The 21602-nt window shown below is 40.7% G+C and overlaps 2 protein-coding genes across 2 annotated transcripts in view; one reads left to right on the top strand and one right to left on the bottom strand.

The window, feature by feature from the left end:
* Positions 1 to 2297, bottom strand: part of Parp9 (poly(ADP-ribose) polymerase family member 9) — a 38371-nt gene extending 36074 nt beyond the window's left edge. The window contains 1 exon segment of the mRNA XM_047565484.1: positions 1785 to 2297. The gene's annotated coding sequence lies outside the window, so the exon portion shown is untranslated.
* Dtx3l (deltex E3 ubiquitin ligase 3L) lies at positions 1864 to 10899 on the top strand. Its single transcript, XM_047564484.1, has 5 exons — positions 1864 to 2150; positions 3370 to 3578; positions 5553 to 7088; positions 7912 to 8129; positions 8955 to 10899. The coding sequence occupies exons 1-5, from the start codon at positions 1967 to 1969 to the stop codon at positions 9022 to 9024; spliced, it is 2217 nt and encodes a 738-aa protein (XP_047420440.1). The 5' UTR covers positions 1864 to 1966; the 3' UTR covers positions 9025 to 10899.
* Positions 10900 to 21602: the final 10703 nt, after the last annotated feature.

Genomic DNA, 21602 nt, shown 5'->3' with positions numbered 1-21602 from the left:
TAGAACTATTGCCTGAGTTATGGCAGTATACTCTTTCCAAAGACGTAAATGCAGTATCTAACTTTACTTTTGATCGTCTGAATAAATATTACATTTACATGGTTCAAAAAGTGTAGAAAGCCCTCTCCTGTCTCCCTCAAGAAATACCAAGGCAATCAATTTCTCCTTTATCCTTCTAGATACATCTCTACACAAAAGGTAGCATCTTATACACTCTTCTACATTTTTTTTTTTGGGGTGCTGGGGATCGAACCCAGGGACTTGTGCTTACAAGGCAAGCACTCTACCGACTGAGCTATCTCCCCAGCCCCTACTCTTCTACATTTTATGTTCTCCACTTAATACATGCCAGAGATCTGTTCATAGAGCACACTGAGATGGACCTCATTTTTTCACTACTCACTGTATTCCATCATATAGAAACACTGTAAGTTATTTAACTCTGGTCCCCCATTCATGGGCATTTAAGGAGTTCCCAGTCTTAGGCTACCATAAACAAGGCTATAAAGAACAACTTTGTACATAGGTCACTTAACACATAAGGGCTAATATATCAGTGGGACAAATTCCTAGATGTAGAACTGAAAAAACACAAAGTCTATGCAATTGTAATTCTGATAGTAGTGCCAAACTGCTGTCCATGAAGACCAACCCATTTCTAGTTGGTCTAGCCACATGCAAAAACCTCTCTGGCCTCTCTACCTCCATTCATCCCTGCTTGGAAATGTGTCCTTTGCATTGTTGTCAGCTCTATCTTTCTAAACTGCCAAATCTGGCCCATCAGTCTCTGGCTTCCCTTGTTTCCAACACTTCCATTTCTCTCTGTCATCAAGACCATTCACCATTTAGACATGGGCTGTTCAAGGGAGACCATTAGGCACGTTTAGTTATTGGGCACTGGATATGTGGTTAGTCTGAATTGAAACGTGAGGTAAAGAAAAGAAAAAAACTGGATGGCAAAGACTTAGTATGACCAAAAAGATCATAAACTATCCCATTACATGCTGAAATAATTAGTTTGAATATACTGAATAGCATAGCAGTAAAATTAATTTCACCTGTTTCTTTATAGTCTTAATAATATGACGAAGAATTTTACAATTAACATATGTGACTCCCATTATATTGCTATTGAACAGCACAGATCTGAGCAGGCCCTTCCTTATGCATGTCCCTGTCCACCTCATCTCCTTCCAGGTCTCAGGACCCTCTGTGTTTCAGACCACAGCACTCCTGGTCCCAGATGCACTCCCATTCTCCCCCCTCCTAAGCGCCCCCACCACCCAACACTCTTAGAGTGTCAAATTCTGCTTGAAACTTTCACTTGGAGGTCCTCAAGAGATTTGCTTCTTTGTTCATAGGTCTGCCTCCCTTTGCCAACCCTTGAGCTCAGAGACCTCTTACCCCTAGCGCACAAGGCAGCAACCAGTGCTGTTGGCCAACGCAAGGGAGGAGGGCAGAAAAGTTCCTATCTACGGGGTACAGCAGCAGGCAGGGAACACGTCATAGGTCCCAAGGCAGGTAAACTAAAATTTTTTTTTTTCTTTTAAAAATTAGGTTAAGTATAACGTGAATTTGGAATGCGAATTACATCTTCGTGGCAAAAAGCAATAACAACAATGGTTTCAAAGAAGAGAAGCACAAGAGAATCATTTTCCCTGCCTAGCCTCTATGCTAACATGGGGAGGCCTGGCCCGGGGACCCCGGTCCTCGCCCGCCCTCGAGGGATCCTGCGGAGAGCGGACCCGCACGAGCGCGTACCCCCAAAGGCGGGACCCACTTACCCGACGCTGGCTGCGGGGCGGACTGCGGAGAGGAGGGGAGGCGGCTCTGCCGGGAACAGGGAGGGACCTCCAAGGAAGTGAAACTGAAACTTTGCGGCCCCAGTCGGAGGGGCGGGAGGCGCCTTTGCCCCGTCCGGCGCAGAAGCGTCCCGGAGCCCCGCGCGAGCTGCACGCAAGGCGCCATGGCCTCCAACCCCTGCCCGCCGTCCCCGCTGTTCGTGCGGGTGTCCGAGTCCATCCCCATGCCGCGCTTGAAACTGGAAGGCTACTTCCAGAGCCGGCTCTCGGACGGCGGGGAGTGCGAGGTCCAGTCCGTCTACCAGAGTGCCCCGGGCACTTTCCAGGTGGTGTTCAAAGAAAGGGCAGGTGAGCAGTGGGCAGCAGAAGTGCCAAGGCCGTCTTCGTCCCCGTCCCCGGGGGCGCAGCGCCGCGGGTTTCCAGGCCGATCCAGTTCAATCTGACCTAGGGGAGCGCGCAGGAGAAAGTATGGAGGTGCCCTTTGGGGCGGGCAGGAACCTGGGGTTACTGTTGCCAACAACTCCTTTGACCCCACGGTGGAGGTTAGGGCCCCAGATGTGCCCAGTCCCTGATCTACTGACCACTTGAAGGATGGTACTTTCTATGTGCTTTTCTGAACTGACGTATTTTTCAATTGCCAGAGAAATATAAGTACTGTCCCTTCCCTCCCCAGGTCCTTGGCAGCTTTTGTCCTTGTTTAAGCATTGCGGTTTTATGTTTTAAATTATGATTCAATTGACCTACTTTTGAGGTTTCAAAAGTAATAGATGCTCACTAAAGAAAAGAGCAAAAAAGAAAGAAGAAACTACGTGGAGATAAACAATGGGAAGGAACATTTTGATGCATCTCCTTTCAGTCATTTTCTATGAATGTCAGCAAACACGTATGTATTTCTAACATTATGAGGAGGAACACTGGATTCCTACTTTAAAAAAAAATTACTTAATGAGTATTATTCCATATCATTGAAATGAAACTGGAGACAATTTCATGACTTTAAATGGGCTGATGATGTTCCATTTTCATTAAGTTTTCCTTTTATTGTAAAATGTAAGCTGCCTACTTTAGAGTTCTGAATAGCTGCCCCTACTTCCCCATCACCAAACTGCTATTCCAGCATGCAGGGAACAGTCTTACAGTGAGGGTCTTGGGCAGGGTACAGATGCATGAATAACAGGATTACTGTCAGGCCCTCTGTAGCTGTGGGTTCTGCCTCCATGGATTCAACCAAGCAGAGATGGAAAATGTCATAATAACAGGAAGAAAGTAGCATCTGTACTGGACATGTACATTTTTCCTGTCATTATTCCCTAAACAATACAGTATGACAACTATTTACAAAGATTTTACATTGTATTGGGTATTGTAAGTAATCTGAAATGATTTAAAGTATGTGGGAGGATATGAGTAGGTTGATGGAAATATCACACATTTAAGGGACTTGAGCATCCATGGATTTTGGTATCGTTGGGGGTTCTCAGAATCAATTCTCAGGGGATACTGAGAGCCAGCTGTTTGAAATTTCTCCTGTTTCTGTGTGAATGTGTGTTTAATGTCTCCTCTGAAGCTAAGGAGAGAGTGTTGAAAAAAGGAGAGCACTACATCTTGGTTAAAGACAAACCTGTGCCCATTTTTCTGGAAACCACTAGAAAGCCAATAGAGGACACAAGACCCAGAAGTTCTTCATTGACACAGTCACAAGCTGAAGCACAGTCTAAGGAGAAGCACCCAAATAAAGGAAGTGTTCCTAACACTGTCGACTCCTATGTCCAAAAGGTGAGTGTTGGAAAAAGCAGATGACTGTGTTCCTGTAAGTGCCCCTATGGTTACCACACCTACTGCCTTTTATGTCCCAGCAGACAGTGCTGGGGACTAATAATGAGTCAGGCACTGGTTTAGGCACTAGGACACGGAGAACACAACAGACAAGGTCCCGGCTCTCGGGCAGCTGGCACTGGGGTGGAGAGATTCACAGAAAGAGGATAAGCAAGTAAGCCAACCTAATAAAACCATTTCAGAGGCTACGATCTGCTAAGAATATATAATGGAGTTTTGCCTCAGAGAGGAACAGGGCCAAGGCCAAAAAGGGGAAGGTGAAGATGGTTCTACTTCTGACCAAAAGTCAGAGCCAACTCTTCTGTGGAGGAGACTTTTGTCATAAAACATGATGAGGAGTCAGCCATGCAAGAATTCATCCCACAAATAGATATCAACTGCCTACTATGTGCCAGGCACTGTAACAAGGGCTTGGGACACAGTCAGGTACACAGCAGACTCAGCCCTCACAACTTACCTTCAAGTGAGAGGAACCAAATGTAACCAAATAAAATGCCTATTGGTTTTGGGAAGAATAATTCAGGATAAATGAAAGAAACCCTATTTTACAAAGGATGTCAAGAAGAACCTCTCAAATAGTGTCATCTGAACAGACATGAATGAAGTAAGGGAGCTAGACAAGTGGGTTTCTGGGGGAAGAACATTCTAGGCCTGGGATGCACATGTGCACAAGCCCCACAAAAGCTTACATCCTGAGCTCTACAAGCTACAAAGAAGATAGACTAGGGGAAGGCAGGGAGCAAGGGAAGGAGTGCTGGGAACTGAGAGAGGGCAGATGTGGGGCTTTCTGGTTTACATTTCTAAGAGATCACTTTGGCTGCTGTGTGAAAACATATGTGTAGGAAGGTCAGAGCCCAGTTAGGAGAAGCTGCAGTGGGCCAGATGGAAGATGATAATGGCCTGGACTCTAGGTGGTCCCCATAGAAGTATAAGAAGAGGTTAGATTCGGGAAGCATTTTGAAGATCTAGAGGAAGATCGTTGCATGCAGAGAAAAGGGCATGGGCAAAGACCTCAAGGGGGAACAAAACATTAGAAATACCTGCTTTTATATTACATTTCATTCACATTTGTCCTTTTTATTATAAAATAAATTATCTATCTTATAATTGAACTTCTAAAGGTCAAGGTTTAGAAGGGTCCAGCAACTCTGTGGGAGGTCAGTTGTTTAATTTTGTTGGTTTTTTATTATTGTTGTTGTTTGGTACTGGGATTGAACCCAGGAGCACTTTACAACTAAGCTATATCCTCAGCCCTATTTGTTTTTTATTTTGAGACAGGGTCCCACTAAGTTGCTCAGGCTGGCCTTGAACTTGAGATAAAGTTGCTAAGGTTACAGACATGTGCTACCATGTCCAACTGTGTGTTTTTTTTTTTTTTTTTTTTTTTTTAAAGAGGAAGGGTAAATAAGAAAAAAGAATAGTAATAAGAAAACTATTATCCTCCAATTTATGACTCCTTTCCAGGCTCATAGACTACTATTTTGTGAGGACCACAGCAACTTGTCCAGAGAACAGAAATGCCTTTCCCCTACTGCCATTCCCCACGTCAGACAGTGGCAGCTCTAGAACATAGCTCTTTTTTACACAGAGCTTTATAAAAAATGTTCAAGCCCAGGCTCCACTGTAGACCACTTACATGAATCTAAGCCCTAGCCCTCTTGCCCTTTCCCCTTCACCCCCTTTCTCTCTTTCTCTTTTTGAACTTCCCAGGTGATTCTAATGTGCAGACAGGACTGAGACCCTTTGGGCTGTAGCATACTGCATACTCTATAAAGCTCTGAACAGGTTACCTGCTGCTAAGGAAAGACACAGTGGATGTTTCTGTAGTCTCGGCATTCTGAAGAATTCTAGGTTCTACTGTGGGCTTGGGTGTCTGAGATATCTTATTTGTTCCTGTTCCTTTGAAATTTTCAGATCTTTCTTACTGTGACAGCTGATCTGAACTGTGACCTGTTCTCCAAAGAGCAGAGGGCACATGTAACCACTCTCTGCCCCAGTGTCAAAAAGTTGGAGGGTAACAATGGAGTTGAGAAGGTGTGTGGTGACTTCAGAGATATTGAAAAAATATATTACTTCTTAAGTGAGCAGCTCCTGGAGAATGAGAGGAATCAGGAATCTTCCCCTTCTGCTACAGAGAGGGAGCCTCTTGACCAGCCGGACTGGGACAGCAGCTCTTCTCCTTCTGAATCAAAACCCAGGTCAGAAGAAAAAGGCGGCCAGTTTGAAATTCCCTTGCCTTTCTTGGAATACTTCAGATATACCTGTCCTGGTAAAATAAACTCAATAGAGAAAAGATTTGATGTAAACACTAAAATTCAAGGCAGCTCTCCCAATATGGTCTATTTGGACTTCACCTCTAGGCAGTCAGATGACATAGAAGCAGCTCGAGAGTTTTTTGTTAGTGAGTTTCAGAAGACCACTGAATCTCTGAAGCAAGAATGTGTCCCTTTAGCAGACCATAAGTGGGCAAATGATATCAAACAGGAGTTGAGTTACAGGTTTCCAAAGCTCCTGATAAAGGAGCAAGGAGGAATGCTAACTCTCCTTGGGACCCAAGATGACATTTCTGCTGCCAAACAAATAATCAATGAACTTTTTGTCTTGAAACCTGTGGAAATAATTGCTCCCAGTTGCATGAAGAACAAAATTGAGGTTGACACTGCTTACTATAAGCTTCTAAAAGTTCAGTTACTCCAAGAGATATCCGAGATAGAGCAGAAGTACAACATTCATAGTAAAGTTCTAGAGAAAGGTCAGAAGACCTGCATTGTATTTGAGTCAAAGGATAAGGACATAGATCTATCTGTGCATGCTTATGCAAGCTTCATAGATGCCTTTCAACAGGCCACCAGTCAGCTGACAAAAGAAGTCCTTTTACTGAAACATTTGGGAAAGGAGAAACAGCACTTACATGGGACCAAGTTCGCTGATGACTTTACAAAGAGGTATCCAGATATACACTTTGTGCTGAATAGAGAGTCATTGACTTTGACTGGTTTTCCAAATCGCCTTGCAGAAGCAAAACAATATGTGTTAAAAAGAGGTGGGTTGTCACCTTCAGCTGGAGAGAAATTGAACAAAGATCATGGAACACCCATGGACATTGATACTAAAGATTCAAAAGCAGCTTCACCTCTATTCAAGGACTCTGCAAGTTCTGTGGCCTCAGAAGCAGGCAAGAAGGAAAAGGACATCTGTGTCATCTGCATGGACACCATTAGTAACAAATATGTGCTACCTGAGTGCAAGCATGAATTCTGCAGGCCTTGTATCGTCACAGCCATGGCATATAAGCCCAACTGTCCTGTGTGTCTGACTTCCTATGGTGTCCAGAAAGGGAATCAACCAGATGGAACCATGACGTACAGAATTTTAAAAACCTCACTTCCGGGTTATCCATCCTGTGACACCATTGTCATTACATATGAAATGTTGGGAGGCATACAAACGGTAAGTGTTTCTGGGGTCCCTGGGTTTCTTTCCACTGTGTTGGAATAGCTGGGGCAAAAGGGATTATTCTGTTGCCTATTTGACAATGGATTTCCCAGGGAATTATTTCATACTCATGTACAAGGGACAGAAACGGTGATGCAAGTTACCTTATCTGCTTATAATGTAGATCTTTCATGTCTTTTTACTTCTATTTTTTCTTTTCTCTTTCCACATTTTCATGTGCTTTCATTTTGTTTTGCGTTTTTTGTTTTTTTGGTTTTTTTGGTTTTTTTGGTGATGGGGGGATCAAACCCAGGACTTCATGCATACTAAGCAGGTACTTTACCACTGAACTACACTACTAACCCTATATCATATCTAATTCTCTCTCTCTCTCTCTTTTTTTTTTTTCTGGTACTGGGGATTGAACTTAGGGGTGCTTAACCACTAAGCCACATCTCCAGCCCTTCTTATTTTTTATTTAGAGACAGGATCTTGCTAAGTTTCTGAAACTGACTTTGAACTAGTGATCCTTCTGCCTCAGCCTCCTGAGCTGCTGGGAGGTGTGTACCACCACACCCAACCCTTACATGTCTATTTCTTAAGGTCAACAAAGGATGAATGGAGAATATGTGTTAGGAAAATAGGAGTCAGGAAGATAGGTAGTGTTCACAATGTGAAGTTGAAGAAAGAGAAAAAATATGAATTATTGGGAATATGAGTAACACTTTAATGCTTTTCTTGTTTCTATTTGCTCTATCTACAAATGAACAGATCTATGCATATAGTAAAATTCAGACAGGGGACTGTTTTTGCATGACATTTTCTTGTCTTTATACAGGAAGAGCATCCAAACCCAGGAAAGCCTTATCATGGAATACATCGAACTGCATACTTGCCTAATAATAAGGAAGGAAAGGAGGTTTTGGAACTACTTCATAAAGCCTTTGAACAAAAGCTGATTTTCACAGTGGGGTACTCTCGAACATCAGGAAAATCAGATGTCATTACGTGGAATGATATACATCACAAAACATCCCAATATGGAGGACCAGAAAAGTGAGAACCTTTTGAAATGTAATGGTCCTAGATAAAGTATAGAGGTTGTAAAATATGGCAATTTGAGGATGTGGCTATAAGGAGACTTTATAGCACTGGTATCCTAGTATTATGAGAAATGCTAATCTGGGATGATAAATTCAAAGAGAGTAAGTTTGGTCCCCATAACCACCTACCCTGTCAATTACAAAGTATTAGTTATTAAATTTTGCACCAAAGAAAAGAGGATTTCAGCATACAAGTGAATGGTATCTAAGTTGATTAAACTTGAGCATCATGTCAATTTGAAAGGTAGATTCTAGAAGTGTTACTGTGCTTTCTTTTAAGATCATCTTTCTTTCTGCCCTTTTTTCTCATCAGTACCCAGAGGAGCTAAACTCTCTTGGTAATCACATGCTAGAAAAAGTCTTAGTTTTGAGAGGACTAATGGTGGTGAAAGCTGTGTTACAGGAAATCTGATTGTTGTTTATAAAACTCAGAATACTTCAGACCCTTGATATTCAAAAAGAATCACCAATTGAAAATCTTATGCATATAATTAATGACTCCCCATAAAATATAGTATATGGTTATAACTTTATGAGTTATAAATAAACTTATAATAAACTGAGAATTTTAAAAGCCTAGTTGGAAAATAGATACTGGTCAGACAACTAAATGAGTCATTAGCTAAATGAGTTACATCTCTACACTTCAGAATGGTTATATATCACCCATCTTCAGGATTACCCATAATTGTTCACAATGCTGAATATGAAATCCTCAAATGCAAAAGATCTTAAGAACTATTTGTGATGATGCTTAAAAGGATTTTTCTTTCCGCAGTTATGGCTACCCTGATAATCATTACCTGGAACGTGTCAAGGAGGAACTGAAAGCTAAAGGAATTAAGTAAGAAAACTGCTGGAAGGATGTCTTAACCCAAGCTTAGCTTTCAAAGGATGTATTTAGAAGGCTGCATTAATGCTAATCCTTCTGTAGAAATACCTTTTAAAATTTTGCATCTCAAGAAGTGGTTTGTATAAGAGTAGAAACCTACTAGTCTATTATTTTAGAGTGTCAAGTTTTGGTGGAAAGCAGAAGCCCCCAAGAGCTGAGTAATTTTGCTGCAAAAGTATATCTCATTCTTGTGTCATGGTTGAGGGTGGGTGGTGGACCTGAAATAATCTTCCCTAAGCTACTGGTTGACCCTTTTCTTCACATGGTGGTGGGGATAGAACCCAGGGCCTCTGAGGTTCTCCCCCAACCCTTTGATCCTCTTTTCATTGCCATCTCTGAGAAGGTACTTTAATTTTTTCTTTTCTTTCCCTTTAAACTTTACTGGTAAAAGCAAGAGCCTTGTGTAAATAGAAGGGGGAAAACAAGGCTTTACTTATGGAAAAATTAGAGAGCCACATGCCCCTTCCCGCTTCCACACAGTAAGAAAACTGAGGCTGGGCAACCTTTGGTAATATGTGAAAATGAGACTTCTTTTTTAATGACACAGAGCATGGAATACCGTTGATGCTTAATACAGTTTTGTCTTCTAACTCAAGTTAGAGTAGTTCTGCAGAGAGATATATACTTTTAAAATGTTTGACAGAAGCAGGAGTTGGGAAGCCATTTCTGGAGTCCTCACTACTCATCTGGAAAACTGAGTTTCTTACTCCAGTATTCTTTGTGGCTGAACTCCTGACCAAGTCCCTAACTGGACCCTCACTCTTCCCTGATCCTCGGAACCTGTCCTATGGGGTGCATTTGCCCTGCCACAGAATTGCTACATGTTTTTGAACAGACCCCTTCCACTGAATATGTTGTACTTTGAGTTATCCTGCTTCCAGTTTTAACAAATAAGTAACCTTACTTTAGTTTCCATTGTTTACCACTTATAGTAACTATAGCTCCAATGAAATAGTTTTTTTGCCTCTTCACTAAATCTCACCAATTTATGTTTTCACTCTTTAAATCTTTCTTTCTTTTTTTTTTTTTTTTTTTTTTGTGGTGCTGGGGATTGAACCCAGGGCCTTGTGCCTGCGAGGCAAACACTCTACCAACTGAGCTATGTACCCAGCCCCACTCTCTAAATCTTTCTAATCCTTTCTCTCTCAATAGAAAAAAAGCCTATAACAAGGAATATGTGACATTTAAGATTTTACTTTTAAATGTTTCTCCAAGTCAGAAAAAAAACTACCATAGCAAATTATCCAGTTATCTATTGCACACTCTCTCCCAAACTGGTGAGCAAGATACCTTGTTCTTTTCCTAAAGATACACATGAACACCCATGAGTTTTTTTTCAGTCAGGTAATAATAGCAAATAGCTATTGAGTACTTCCCTTGTCACAACCCTTAAAAGAACTTTACATCTGTGTAATTAGTACAGCTAGTATTCCCTTTTCTTTTATTTTTGGTAGTGGGGATTGAACCCAGGGGTGCTTAACCACTGAGCCACATCCCAGCCCTTCTTTTATGTTTTATTTAGAGACAGGGTCTCACTGATTTGCTTAGCACCTCACTAAATTGCAGAGACTGCCTTTGAATTCGCGATCTTTCTGCCTCAGCCTCCCAAGCCGCTGGGATTACAGGCGTGTACTACCACACCCGGCTAGTATTCCCCTTCTATAGTCAAGAAAACTAGGCTAGGGGTGTAGCTCAGTGGTAGAGTGCTGCCTAGCATGTACAAGGCCCTGGGTTCAATCCCCAGGACCAAAAAGGAAAAAATAAGAAGAAGAAAAAGGAAAAAAAAAAAGGTGGTAGGAGAAATAGCCAAGAAAGCTGATAGAAAGCATAAGTGAATTACTGGAGATCACAGTTAATAAGTGCTAGCTTTTGAACCAGGTAAAGTAGCTCCAAGATTTCTATATTCCAGCACTGTACTGCTTCCTACTGGGGTACTTCTCCATGGAGTAAGCCAAGGAGTTCCCTTAATTCTAGGGTTCTCTCAGAAATGGACTCCTGCATAGTGCTCAAAAACCAAATTTCTTCCAAGGAAGTCCTATTCAAAGATCTTTAAAACCCAGAAACCTCTCCTTGTCCAGAGAGTTAAGGAAAATTACACCAAAGGTCTTCTCTCTCTCTCTCTCTCTCTTTTTTTTTTTTCAGATTATACATTTAGTTCTTGATGATTCATTAAATTCTTTATTGTTATGATTGATTGTTTTCTATCTTCTGATCTTTTGGTTAAATCTGTTCCAAAGAAGCAGAAGTTTGGTTTTTATTAAGCTCTGGATTGCATTGTGTATGCAAACACAATTTGCATGGTGTGAGTGGTTTTTAAGCATTTGGATTACTGTTTCTGTTCTTTGGAAGGTGTTTTCATTCACTTTAAATAAAGTCAAATCCATATTCGAAACACATTGTCTGCATTCTTTCCCTCATTCTCTTTCCTTAGGTTGAGATTCTGGGTATTTCCTTCAACACAAACAGTACAAAATTGTATAACACATGTGTGGACATCTTGGGTTGATTTTGTGTGCAGCTGTTTGCTAAATATTATCACAGCAGAACTTCACTATTGACTTCACTGCTGCCACTCTGGACCATGAAAATCATATTTCTCAATACCTTTTCTTCCTAGCACACAGGTTTCTATAAAGAAGATAAAAGTTGCCTACAGATTTCATCCCTTCTTTCTGCTAGAGAAAGCATAGGTAATACCCTATCAAACTATTGTCCCTCCTTGCTCACTGAGCATCAGCAGATTGAGTGCACCCTTCTCTCCAAAGGAAAAGAAGAATTCAAAAATAATACTGAGATATTGAATGTTTCCCTAAGAATAGTATCAGGAGAAAAACAGTCATTTGGGGAAAAATGAGACCGTCATGGAATTTTCCTATACTTATCTGAATAGTTTTTGCTTTGATTTCCATACGGGAGTTCAGCAGTATGGCCTTTTTATTGACTGGGTCCTGGTGCCTCTAAAACACCCAGACTGAGGCAAAGAGTAAGATGCTGTTCATATGATAGGTGTAAGTCCAAGGCAGTGAATGTAAGAATGAACAAAAGGAGGCAAAGCAGGATGCAAAGCAAGGCTCTGAGTTATCACCCTGGCTACTCCACCACAAAGCCCCTTTCAAAGACTCAGCAGGTTGCTCAGCAGACAGCAGCTCTGTTCACTGGACATATGAACTGAAAAGGACCCCAGAAATCATCCTGTTTAAATGCCTCATTTTACAGAGGGAACTTAGATTTATTTCTTGAGAAAACAAGAGAAGATATAAGGCCCATTTATAACATATGTAAATGTAGTCTCAGTGGCACTTTTGGCTTTTCCCTCTTCTGCATCAATTGTCACTGGTCCTGCCTTTCCTTTTATGCTTCAAATCTCACTGTCCACTTGGTGTCCTCATAGTTCTTTTACCAGAACTATTGAAATACCCTTTCAGAGCTCTTTCTGTCCCCATTCCCCTTTATCCTCCCACCTCAAACTACCTTCTGAGAAAACAGCTCTGATCTCTCTCCTCTGAGGATATGCCTTCAGAGGCATCCTGATGCCCCAGGCAGTACTTCTCAAACTTCATCTTGTATCACAATCATCTGGACACTAGTTGCTGAGAGGTCCTGGGTTCGATTTCCAGTACCATAGGGGTGCGGGGTGGAAATTTTATTCCTCATGCTAATACCATGAAGTAGTTATTCAAGGAGGGGGAGGAGATTAATCCCCAAGATAATACTATGAAAGTTATGGCTGTGCCCATTGTATGGATTTGACTGATTGAGGTTACACAGCTAATGAATTTGACTGATACTATGAGTGATTTTGACCCATCCACTCACTTGTGCATGCGTCATGCGCACATGCGCACCTGCATGCTGGGAATTGAACCCAGGACCTCTAACATGCTAGGCAAGCACTCTACCACCAAGCAACATCCCCAGACCTTCCACTTGCTTTAGTAGATTTTAAAAATCAGGAATTTTAGCCTGGTGAGATGGTCCAATTCTGTGATTCCTGTTACCCGGGAGGCTGAGGCAGGAGACTGCAAGTTGGAGGCCAATTTGGGTAACTTAGAAGCTCTGTTTCAAAATTAAGAGTTAGGGATGTAGCTCAGTATTTGCCTAGCACAGATCAGGCCCTGGGTTCAATCCCCAGTACATAGGCACCACACAGTCACACCTCATTAATCCCCATTAATTTCAGAGGTCACACAGCTGAGCAATATATTATTAGTCTACCACTTTGCTGTAGATGACACCTCTGACTGAAGCTACCTAATGGTTTGCTAAAACCTGTCTGTGAAAAGTTACATTTTACTATTGAGACAAAAAATAGACCACCCGCAGGCAGCCCAGAAAAGGATCTGGAGAAGAAAATAAGGAAGAGAGAACAGGGAAATCAAATTTCTGACCCCAACTATTCCTAACCACAAGGGCTGTTCCTTAATAGGCCGTAGACAAGACCAACTCTCAAAAGTATTTCCTTTTGCACCAACAGACTTCACCCCCACTCTTATGCTGATTAAGGCTTAGAAATCACTTTTCTTCGGATTTGCTAAAGAAGGCAAAATAGATTTGGTCAGCTTCCTTTCCAAATCCTATATCCATAGGGACAGATCAAGCCCATAAAATCCCTAGACAACAGACATCTCTTGGTATCCCTCTCTTGGGACCCCTCTTTATTCAGGAGCTCTGCTTTCTTTCTATTACTCTGATAAATCCTATTACTTTGCTCTCGCCCTGTGTCCCTGTTCATTTTCTGAATTTGTGAGATAAAGAACCCACCCAATCCACCCTCCTGTTAAACTATCCTGTCCTTTCTTTTCTGTCATCTTCCACTATTCTTCCCAGACCCTTTACCTGCCCCTGCTGCTTTCTTCCCCTGCACTGATGAAAAGTTTTTTGGTTGCTTTTTGTAGTTGTTTGTTTGTTTGTTTGTTAACCTAAAGATTAACTACTGGATTAACGATTCCTGGGAAAAGGGAACTATAAAGACATGAGTCATTAGAATTTCTAACAGTAACTTTTCTTTAGATTTACAGAACCCAGAACCTCCCTCGACGTACTGATAACGGCAGCCCCTTTCAGCTGCCTTTCAGAAAGACAGCTCAACGGAAAATTGTCTCTACCTTGTCGGGGGTCCATGATATGCCTCCCCAACAGAATTCCTCTAACAAAGCCTGCGATCCCTAAGCAAGATGGCTTTTTTAGGACAAGCGTCCCCATCTTCCAATTCTGTCTTCTCGTCAATAAACCTCCTTCTTCCATCACGCTGTCTCTCAAATGTTTAGTTTCGTCCGGCAGGTAGAACCAGACCCTTCGCGGTTACATTTCACAGAAAACAAAGCGAACGGAGCTCAAGGCAGGCTCGGGGTCTCGTGGGTGGGGCGGCCCGGCAGTCCCGGGGAACCAGCGGAGCCGGGGTGGCTGCGTCCTACTCCTTCCCGCCGCTGGTGGAGGAGTCTTGGGGCTCCGACCCCCGAAGAACTTGAGCACCAAGTTGCAGACTTACTTCCAGAGCCGGAAGACATCGGGCGGCGGGAGTGCGAGGTCTGCCCCGCTTCGTGATGCTCTTCCTCCCGCAGGACGATGAGGGGTGCTGGGGCCACAGGAGCCAACGCAGCCCTGGGACCTGCAGAGCGGCTGCTAGGGCGCTGACCGCCCTGGCCTATGACTGCCTATCCCGCAGGCTTAGAGCGCGGAATGATCTTCTTTCATAGTGCAAAGGCTTCTCCCCACCCCCATCGAATTTTAGAAGTTCTTAATAAATTAGGGTTATTAATCTTTTATCAGTGATGTGTTATGACTATTTCCTCCTGATTTTTCATTTGTCTTTTGAATTTGCTTATGGGGGCTTTTCTTGTTTGTCAGTACCTGCTAGGCAAGCAAGCACTCGGCCACTGAGACCAATGAAAAGTTTTATCTCATCTTTTATAATTGTATCAGTTAAGATCTTCAGAATAATGTTGAATTGTATTGTAGATCCGTACCATACTCACCTATGGTCCCACACCTAATGAGAATGCTTCCAGAGTTTCCTTAAGTAACATGATGACTTAAGAATTGAAACATACATATTTTAATATGTTAAGGAAATAGTCATCCATTTTTTTTTCAAGAAATCTTGTTAGGAAAAGGTGTTAAATTTGCCCCAAGGTTTTTCAGCATCTATGGGAATATTCAAATTGTTTTTTCCCTTAGACCTATTAATATGGTAAATTTTATATTACTAAATATTCTAATATTGACCTACGTTTCATTTGTTTGATTTTTATGTAATTCATATACCAATGAATTAAATATTGATATTTCTAAACCTTTCAGCATGCTGAATTAACCCTTTCAAGAATCATCTGATGGAAGACTTTGGATTTATCACATTGATACAATAACTTACCATCTCCTGTTTCGTTTCCAAACTGGATAATTTACAGTTCTGGCTGAGAAGAGGCCTAATGTGTTCATTTATCAACATGCATTTCTTGAGTGTCTGCTGTATTGCAAATATCTTTTAGCATTTATTAATATTAGGGCGGTTCAGGGCAGCTGCACGGTGTGGCAGGGCATCAAACAGCTTGCGCTTGTATGCGTAGAGAAACAATGTAGCCTGCACATGCTCCGAGGAGCAACCAATCAGGCGCTGACAAATGATCCCAGCCAATCCCAGGAGGACACGAGTCCTCAAGCTTCCCCCTCCATCCGGGGTTGTAAAAACACCGCCCCATGGGACCACATGCAACTTCTCCAGCCCCTGTTCTGTGGGACCAGGCGAATCTCGCCCAAGAGCTGTCCCAATAAAGTTTTTCTTTTAGATTCACATCTGGCCTGTCCGTTCTCCGGTTACTGTCGTCTGATCAGGTTACTCCAGTACGATCTTACAATTAATGCTTCAGTATTTTATGTTAATGCATTTAAATTGCCATCTGTAGATGGTCTGTTTGCTTCATTAGTTGAAAAATATTCACTTTAGTACAATTAGTTAAATATGCAACTCTTATTAACTCCTAGGAATATTTAAAGTTAAAAACTTCTCCTCATCTTGGGTTAATTTTACTGTGGGTATGTGTTGATTGTGAGGTATGAACTGATGTTTAACGTTTTTTCACAATGAAAACTAACTTCCCAACAATATTTATTAAATTGTGATTTATTACTCTTATTCCTCTTAATATTTCATGTTAAACTTCTTGATAGGTTAAAGTTTACTTCTGAAATTTGCTATTATACTCATCCATTCTTATGAAGAACTGTTTAATTTTATAATTGAACTGAAGGATTTTTTTAAAATAGACCAATTTTTAGGGCAGTTTTGGGGTAATGGCAAAATTGAGCAGAAAAATATGGAGAGCTTCCCATATGTCTCCTGTACCAACACATATCCTTCACAGAAAGGAATTTAAGGATGACTCAAAGTGAGGCACAGATTGATGTTATTGAGAGAAAGGAAGAAATATACACTCTGAGAGACAGAGTAGAGTTGTTAACTGGACATGTTGACTATTACTGGGATATGGTCATTTATGGACCTGTTGACCATTAATGGGGTGGGGGTGTTATTTTCTTTTCTTTGTGAATGTAAACAGTACTACATTGGTATAACCATGGATAAGGTCTAATAACTGATTGAACAGTACTGTTTGTGACCTTTAAATCTGGACTTCTAATCCATGTGAAAGTAGACTTTAAATCATGGTCACTCTTGTTTTGTCCTGCACATCTGCTTTCTACCTATCCTCATGTCTTCTGTTCTATCTCAGTGCTACTTTATTTTTATGGTACTGATATGTGGAAATACAAATCAAAGTATGGTGGAGTTTATATGGGAGACAGGGAGAAATCAGATTTGGGAAACAATATTATATTCATTTTTAATATTTTCAGATTACAAAGTGACTGCACATACTTGATTATATTTGTAAAGGTAACTTGATTCTTGTTCTCCAAATAATCTCAGACAAGGTCATTGTTAAAGACAACTATGCATTCAGTTGAAGTTGAAACTATTCAATCTAATTTTACATAGAAATTTAGCTTCTAAATCATATTAATTTTTAAAAATCCATTTTCTTCTAATACAAAATGAAATTACAGTACCAATAAGCTGATTTTCATTTGTAGATGCCAGCACATTTGTTAATGTTTGTGATAGGCACCACAAAGTTCAGCAACTTCAGATTTTTCCCAAGACTTCTGGAACTGACAAGAACCATTATGATGAAAAAAAGTACATAATTTTTTCCTTGGAAAAATACCAAAAATGGAGAAGAAGGAGTTGTGAAAACACAGTTCTCAGTATTTCCCAGGAGAATTCAGTCTTAGTTCTGAGTTTTCTGGTTACAAAGTTACCACAATTTTCCTTCGTTTTTAATGTTCAAGGTGATTATTAACCATTGGATGCATGAATTAGGTAGGATTAGGGGATTACAAAGGTGATTAGGAAACTCATCGAAACCTCCACATTCTTACTGGGATATGCTATGAATTAACTCAAGCTTCCAATGAACCTTTGTGAAGATCTAGCTAAATAAATGTTTTGCTTGCTTGCTTGCTTGCTTGCTTTTTTCTTTTTTTCTTTTTTTAGCACAACAACAAATTAGCAACACCAAAGTAGCAGCAGCAGCACCACCACCACCACCACACCGAAAGTGTTCCTTGACCCCAATACTACTATTGTATTGTAACTACTGTTGTATCGTAATGTAACTACTGCTTCAGTATTTTGCTATCCTTGCAGCAAAATTTTTTGACTGTGCTTTTCTATACTAATTCCCATTTCCTCTCCTCTAATTCTCTTTTAAAGAATATTTTTTCGTTGTCAATGAACCTTTATTTATTTATTTACTTATATACAGTGCTGAGAATCAAACCGTTCCTCACACATGCTAGGCAAGCGCTCTACCAAAGAACCCCAGTCCACCTCCAATTCTTTTTTAAGTCCATTCCAAGACAGGCTTTTACCTCCAGCATACCCCCGATTCTGCTCATCAAGGTCATGAATGGCCTCGGTGTTGTTAATTTCAATAGCCTCTTTCTGCTTATTGAACTTTATCCCTTGGAAGCATTTGACACAGTTGATAACTCTCTCTTCCTACATATACTTCTTTACTTGCTGAGGTTTGTTCCCTACCTCAGTGTCTACTGATTTTCATTCTTTCCTTGCCCATTTTCTTTCCCTGAATTCTTATGTAAGACTCAACCCTTGGTTCTTTTATCTTCTTTGTCTCCATTCATTTGTTTTGAGATCTAATGGTTCTCCTAATTTATATGACCAGTCAGGACTCTCTCCTAAACTTCAATGTCTATACTTACTGTAAGGGATCCCACGGAAACCACACCGGACACGGGAAATCACATAAGGGAGTTTATTAAGCAAACAGAGTGTCTCCCTGCAGGGTAAGAGAGAAAATGAGAGGAAAAGAAAGGGAACGAGAAAGGGCTTGTGCAAGAAAGAGTGTGAAAGCCAGGAGGATAGAGAAAGTGAGGAGGAGAGAGAGAAGGATGAGAAAAGATGGCGGGGTAGCTACAGTAAAGCAATTGAATTCTGCAGAGTTAACAGGAGACCAATAACAGAGAAGGATACTTGCAAGCTGACTGATGAACCAATAGCTAGCTAGGATGTTCACAGACTGACAAGTGGTTGGGAGGCGGGAAAATGGCTGCGCTGGAAAGGGTCAGGGGGAGCAGCTTTGTATATTACACTTACCACTAGTAGACTTCTTCATTGATTTGCTAAAAATATATGGTGTAAACATAATGTATCCCAAATAGAACTCCTCACCCTCTATGCTGCACCCCACCAAGTCACATTACCTGCGAGGCAAGCACTCTACCAACTAAGCTATCCCCCCAGCACTCCCATGTTAGTTATAAGCAAACTCACCCTTTTTGCTGCTTGGGCCAAAAGCCACAAGTCATCTTGAATCCTCTTTTTATCTCATGTTCCATGCCCAGTCCTTTAGGAAATCTTGTTCATCTTCAAGATATACTTGGAATCTGGTCACTTCTCAAAGAGCTCATTAAGCATTTGGAAAATTGCATGAACCATTTAAAAAACAGTAACAATTTCTTAAGGGACTTATCATATCACCAAGCAGTTTATATTTTGGATAATATGACCAAATAAGTACCATTCTTATTGGTCATACCTCACCTGCACATTCCCTCCAAGTGTGATCCTAAGGAAGAGTAGGACAGATAAGGTTGGGCGCCTAAGGAATTTTCAGAAATCAGGTTTATTTAAGCTGCAGAGATTCAGAGGGGCTAATGCCTAAAAATCTCTGGACTCAGGGTCTGGAAATTCTTTTAGATTTATACTGAGTGGGGGTTTATACCCAATGCATGGTTACATAGCAGTTACTCTTTGTCCCATATTTTAGGTCAGACAGAGATTTCTCAAGTTTTTACCAAGGAAAGCAGAAATAGTAACGTTTGCACAGCAACAAGCTTGATTGCAAACCTAGTTTTTACAAGAAAGAGAAACCTGGCCTTTACAACAAGAGGAAGTCTCCAAGCACAATGAGCTCTGCAGATATCCTACTGACATTATCTGCAAAAATCTTGTTGACCAAGAGAGAAGCTTCTATGTTACAATTATGGTGGGGGTCTTTTAGGTGGGGGTAGCTGGTGGCTGCATGGAAGCCAGAAAGCATCCCTGAAACTATAGATGAGGACAGAAGATTGGTATGGAGGTGGGGGTCGTTTGAGTCAAGTCAAGAATAGAGAAGCAGGTATTAGAATCTTTCTCACTTGAATTTCATGGAAACTCATCAGGCAAGAGCCAAAAATTGAGAGGCATCTAAAAAGAAAATATTAACTTTCAACAGCTTTTTATTATTGTAAGAAACTTCCTAAGATAATCAAATTATAAAGAGAGAGGTTTATTTTGGCTTAAGATTTCAGAGGTTTCTCCATGATCAGTTGGCCCCATTGCTTTTGGGCCTGTGGTAAGGCAGTACATCAGAGTGGGAGTGTATGGTGGAGCGAGACTGCTCCCCTTTTGGCAGCCAGAAATGGAAGCGAGGAAGAGGAAGGGCCCAGGATCCCAATATCCCCTTCAAGGGCACACATCCCCAGTGACTGGAAGACCTTCCACTAGGCTCCACCTCTTAAAGTTGCCACCACCTTCCAATCCCACAGCCTCTGGGACCTAAACTTTAACTCATGGGCCTTGAGAAACTTTTATTCAAATCATAGTGATACCATAGTGAAGTACTTTAGCCTGGATAGTTTTTAAACTACAACAGGAATTTATTGCTCACAGTTCTGTAGGCAGGGAGCTCCAAGGTCTGACACCAGCAGATCTGATGTCTGGTGAAGTATGTTCTTTGTTTCATAGATGACACCTTGCTTTATCCCCACATGGCAGAAGGGTGGACGCCTCCCTCCAGCCTCTTTTGAAAGGGCACTAATCCCATTCATGAGGATTTCACACTCATGACCAAATGTTCTCATAAAGACCTTACTTCTTTTTTTGTTTTGTTTTTTTTTTTGTGTGGTGCTGGGGATTGAACCCAGGGCCTTGTGCATGCAAGGCAAGCACTCTACCAACTGAGCTATATCCCCAGCCCAAGACCTTACTTCTTAATAGTACACAGTGCTGATGGAGTTTTAACATGAATTTTTAAGGGAAGCAAACATTCAAGCCATAGCAAGTGTTTAGAAGGCTAATAGCAAATAGACTTAGCACTAGGGCAATCTTCAATCTTGGTATTTGGAGCGGACATATCTTATTCTTACTATGGTAATGAATTGATGCCACTAGAAACCTATAATTGGTACTTTTTGAGAGGAAAGACATTTAGGACTGGTATCCCTCACTTAGCAGAATTTTACATTTAAAACTAGAATCTCAGGACTAATACCATCCTTGCAAAACTTGCAGAATTTGAAGGCCTCTTTCACAAAGTTTCACTGGTTCTTAATGCTTCTGTTAACATCTGAAGAGCTTTTTTATGAACATTTCATCATAGTTACACTCTGGTAACTGGCTGAAGTTTAAACTCATTCAAGTTACTGTAGCTAATATGTACAAAGCTGGGTTGTCTAGGAGCCTCAATTTTGTGCTCCAGCCATTAGTCAAGTAAAGAAGTCTATAGAAGAGGCAGAGTGATACGGAGTGTAGTACAGTATTTTATAAACTTTTTAAAAATAAAACCACAATGTACCACAAAACCTTTATTTTATATCCCAACCTATACCTTATATGGAAGCCAAAGTATTTGATGCAACTTGGAAAAATAAGTTTTGTTGCAATATGTGTATTTCTTGCTAAGAAACTTAGGTATTCTATTTTCTTCTCTCTCTCATATATATATGAGAGAAAACATATATATTTATATATAAATATAATTATTATTATATACTTATAATATCATAAATATAATTTATATATAAATATAATTATTATTTATATACTTATATAAATAATATTATAAATATAATTTATATATAAATATAATTATTTATATACTTATGTAGCTATAATTTATATATAAATTATTTATAAATAATATAAATATAAATATATAAAGCTAACCTCTAACCACTATGCCAATGATG

Source organism: Sciurus carolinensis, chromosome 9 (genome assembly GCF_902686445.1).
Source record: "Sciurus carolinensis chromosome 9, mSciCar1.2, whole genome shotgun sequence".
Lineage (NCBI taxonomy): Eukaryota > Metazoa > Chordata > Mammalia > Rodentia > Sciuridae > Sciurus > Sciurus carolinensis.
This window is presented reverse-complemented; position numbering and strand designations above follow the sequence as displayed.

What these genes read in the sequence shown, in the direction of transcription:
- Dtx3l (XM_047564484.1), top strand. Translation starts at nt 1,967, where the DNA reads ATGGCCTCCAACCCCTGCCCGCCGTCCCCGCTGTTCGTGCGGGTGTCC. An exon ending in GGTGTTCAAAGAAAGGGCAG is followed by an intron (nt 2,151 to 3,369) that starts GTGAGCAGTGGG and finishes TCTCCTCTGAAG; the next exon opens with CTAAGGAGAGAGTGTTGAAA. An exon ending in CAATATGGAGGACCAGAAAA is followed by an intron (nt 8,130 to 8,954) that starts GTGAGAACCTTT and finishes TTCTTTCCGCAG; the next exon opens with TTATGGCTACCCTGATAATC.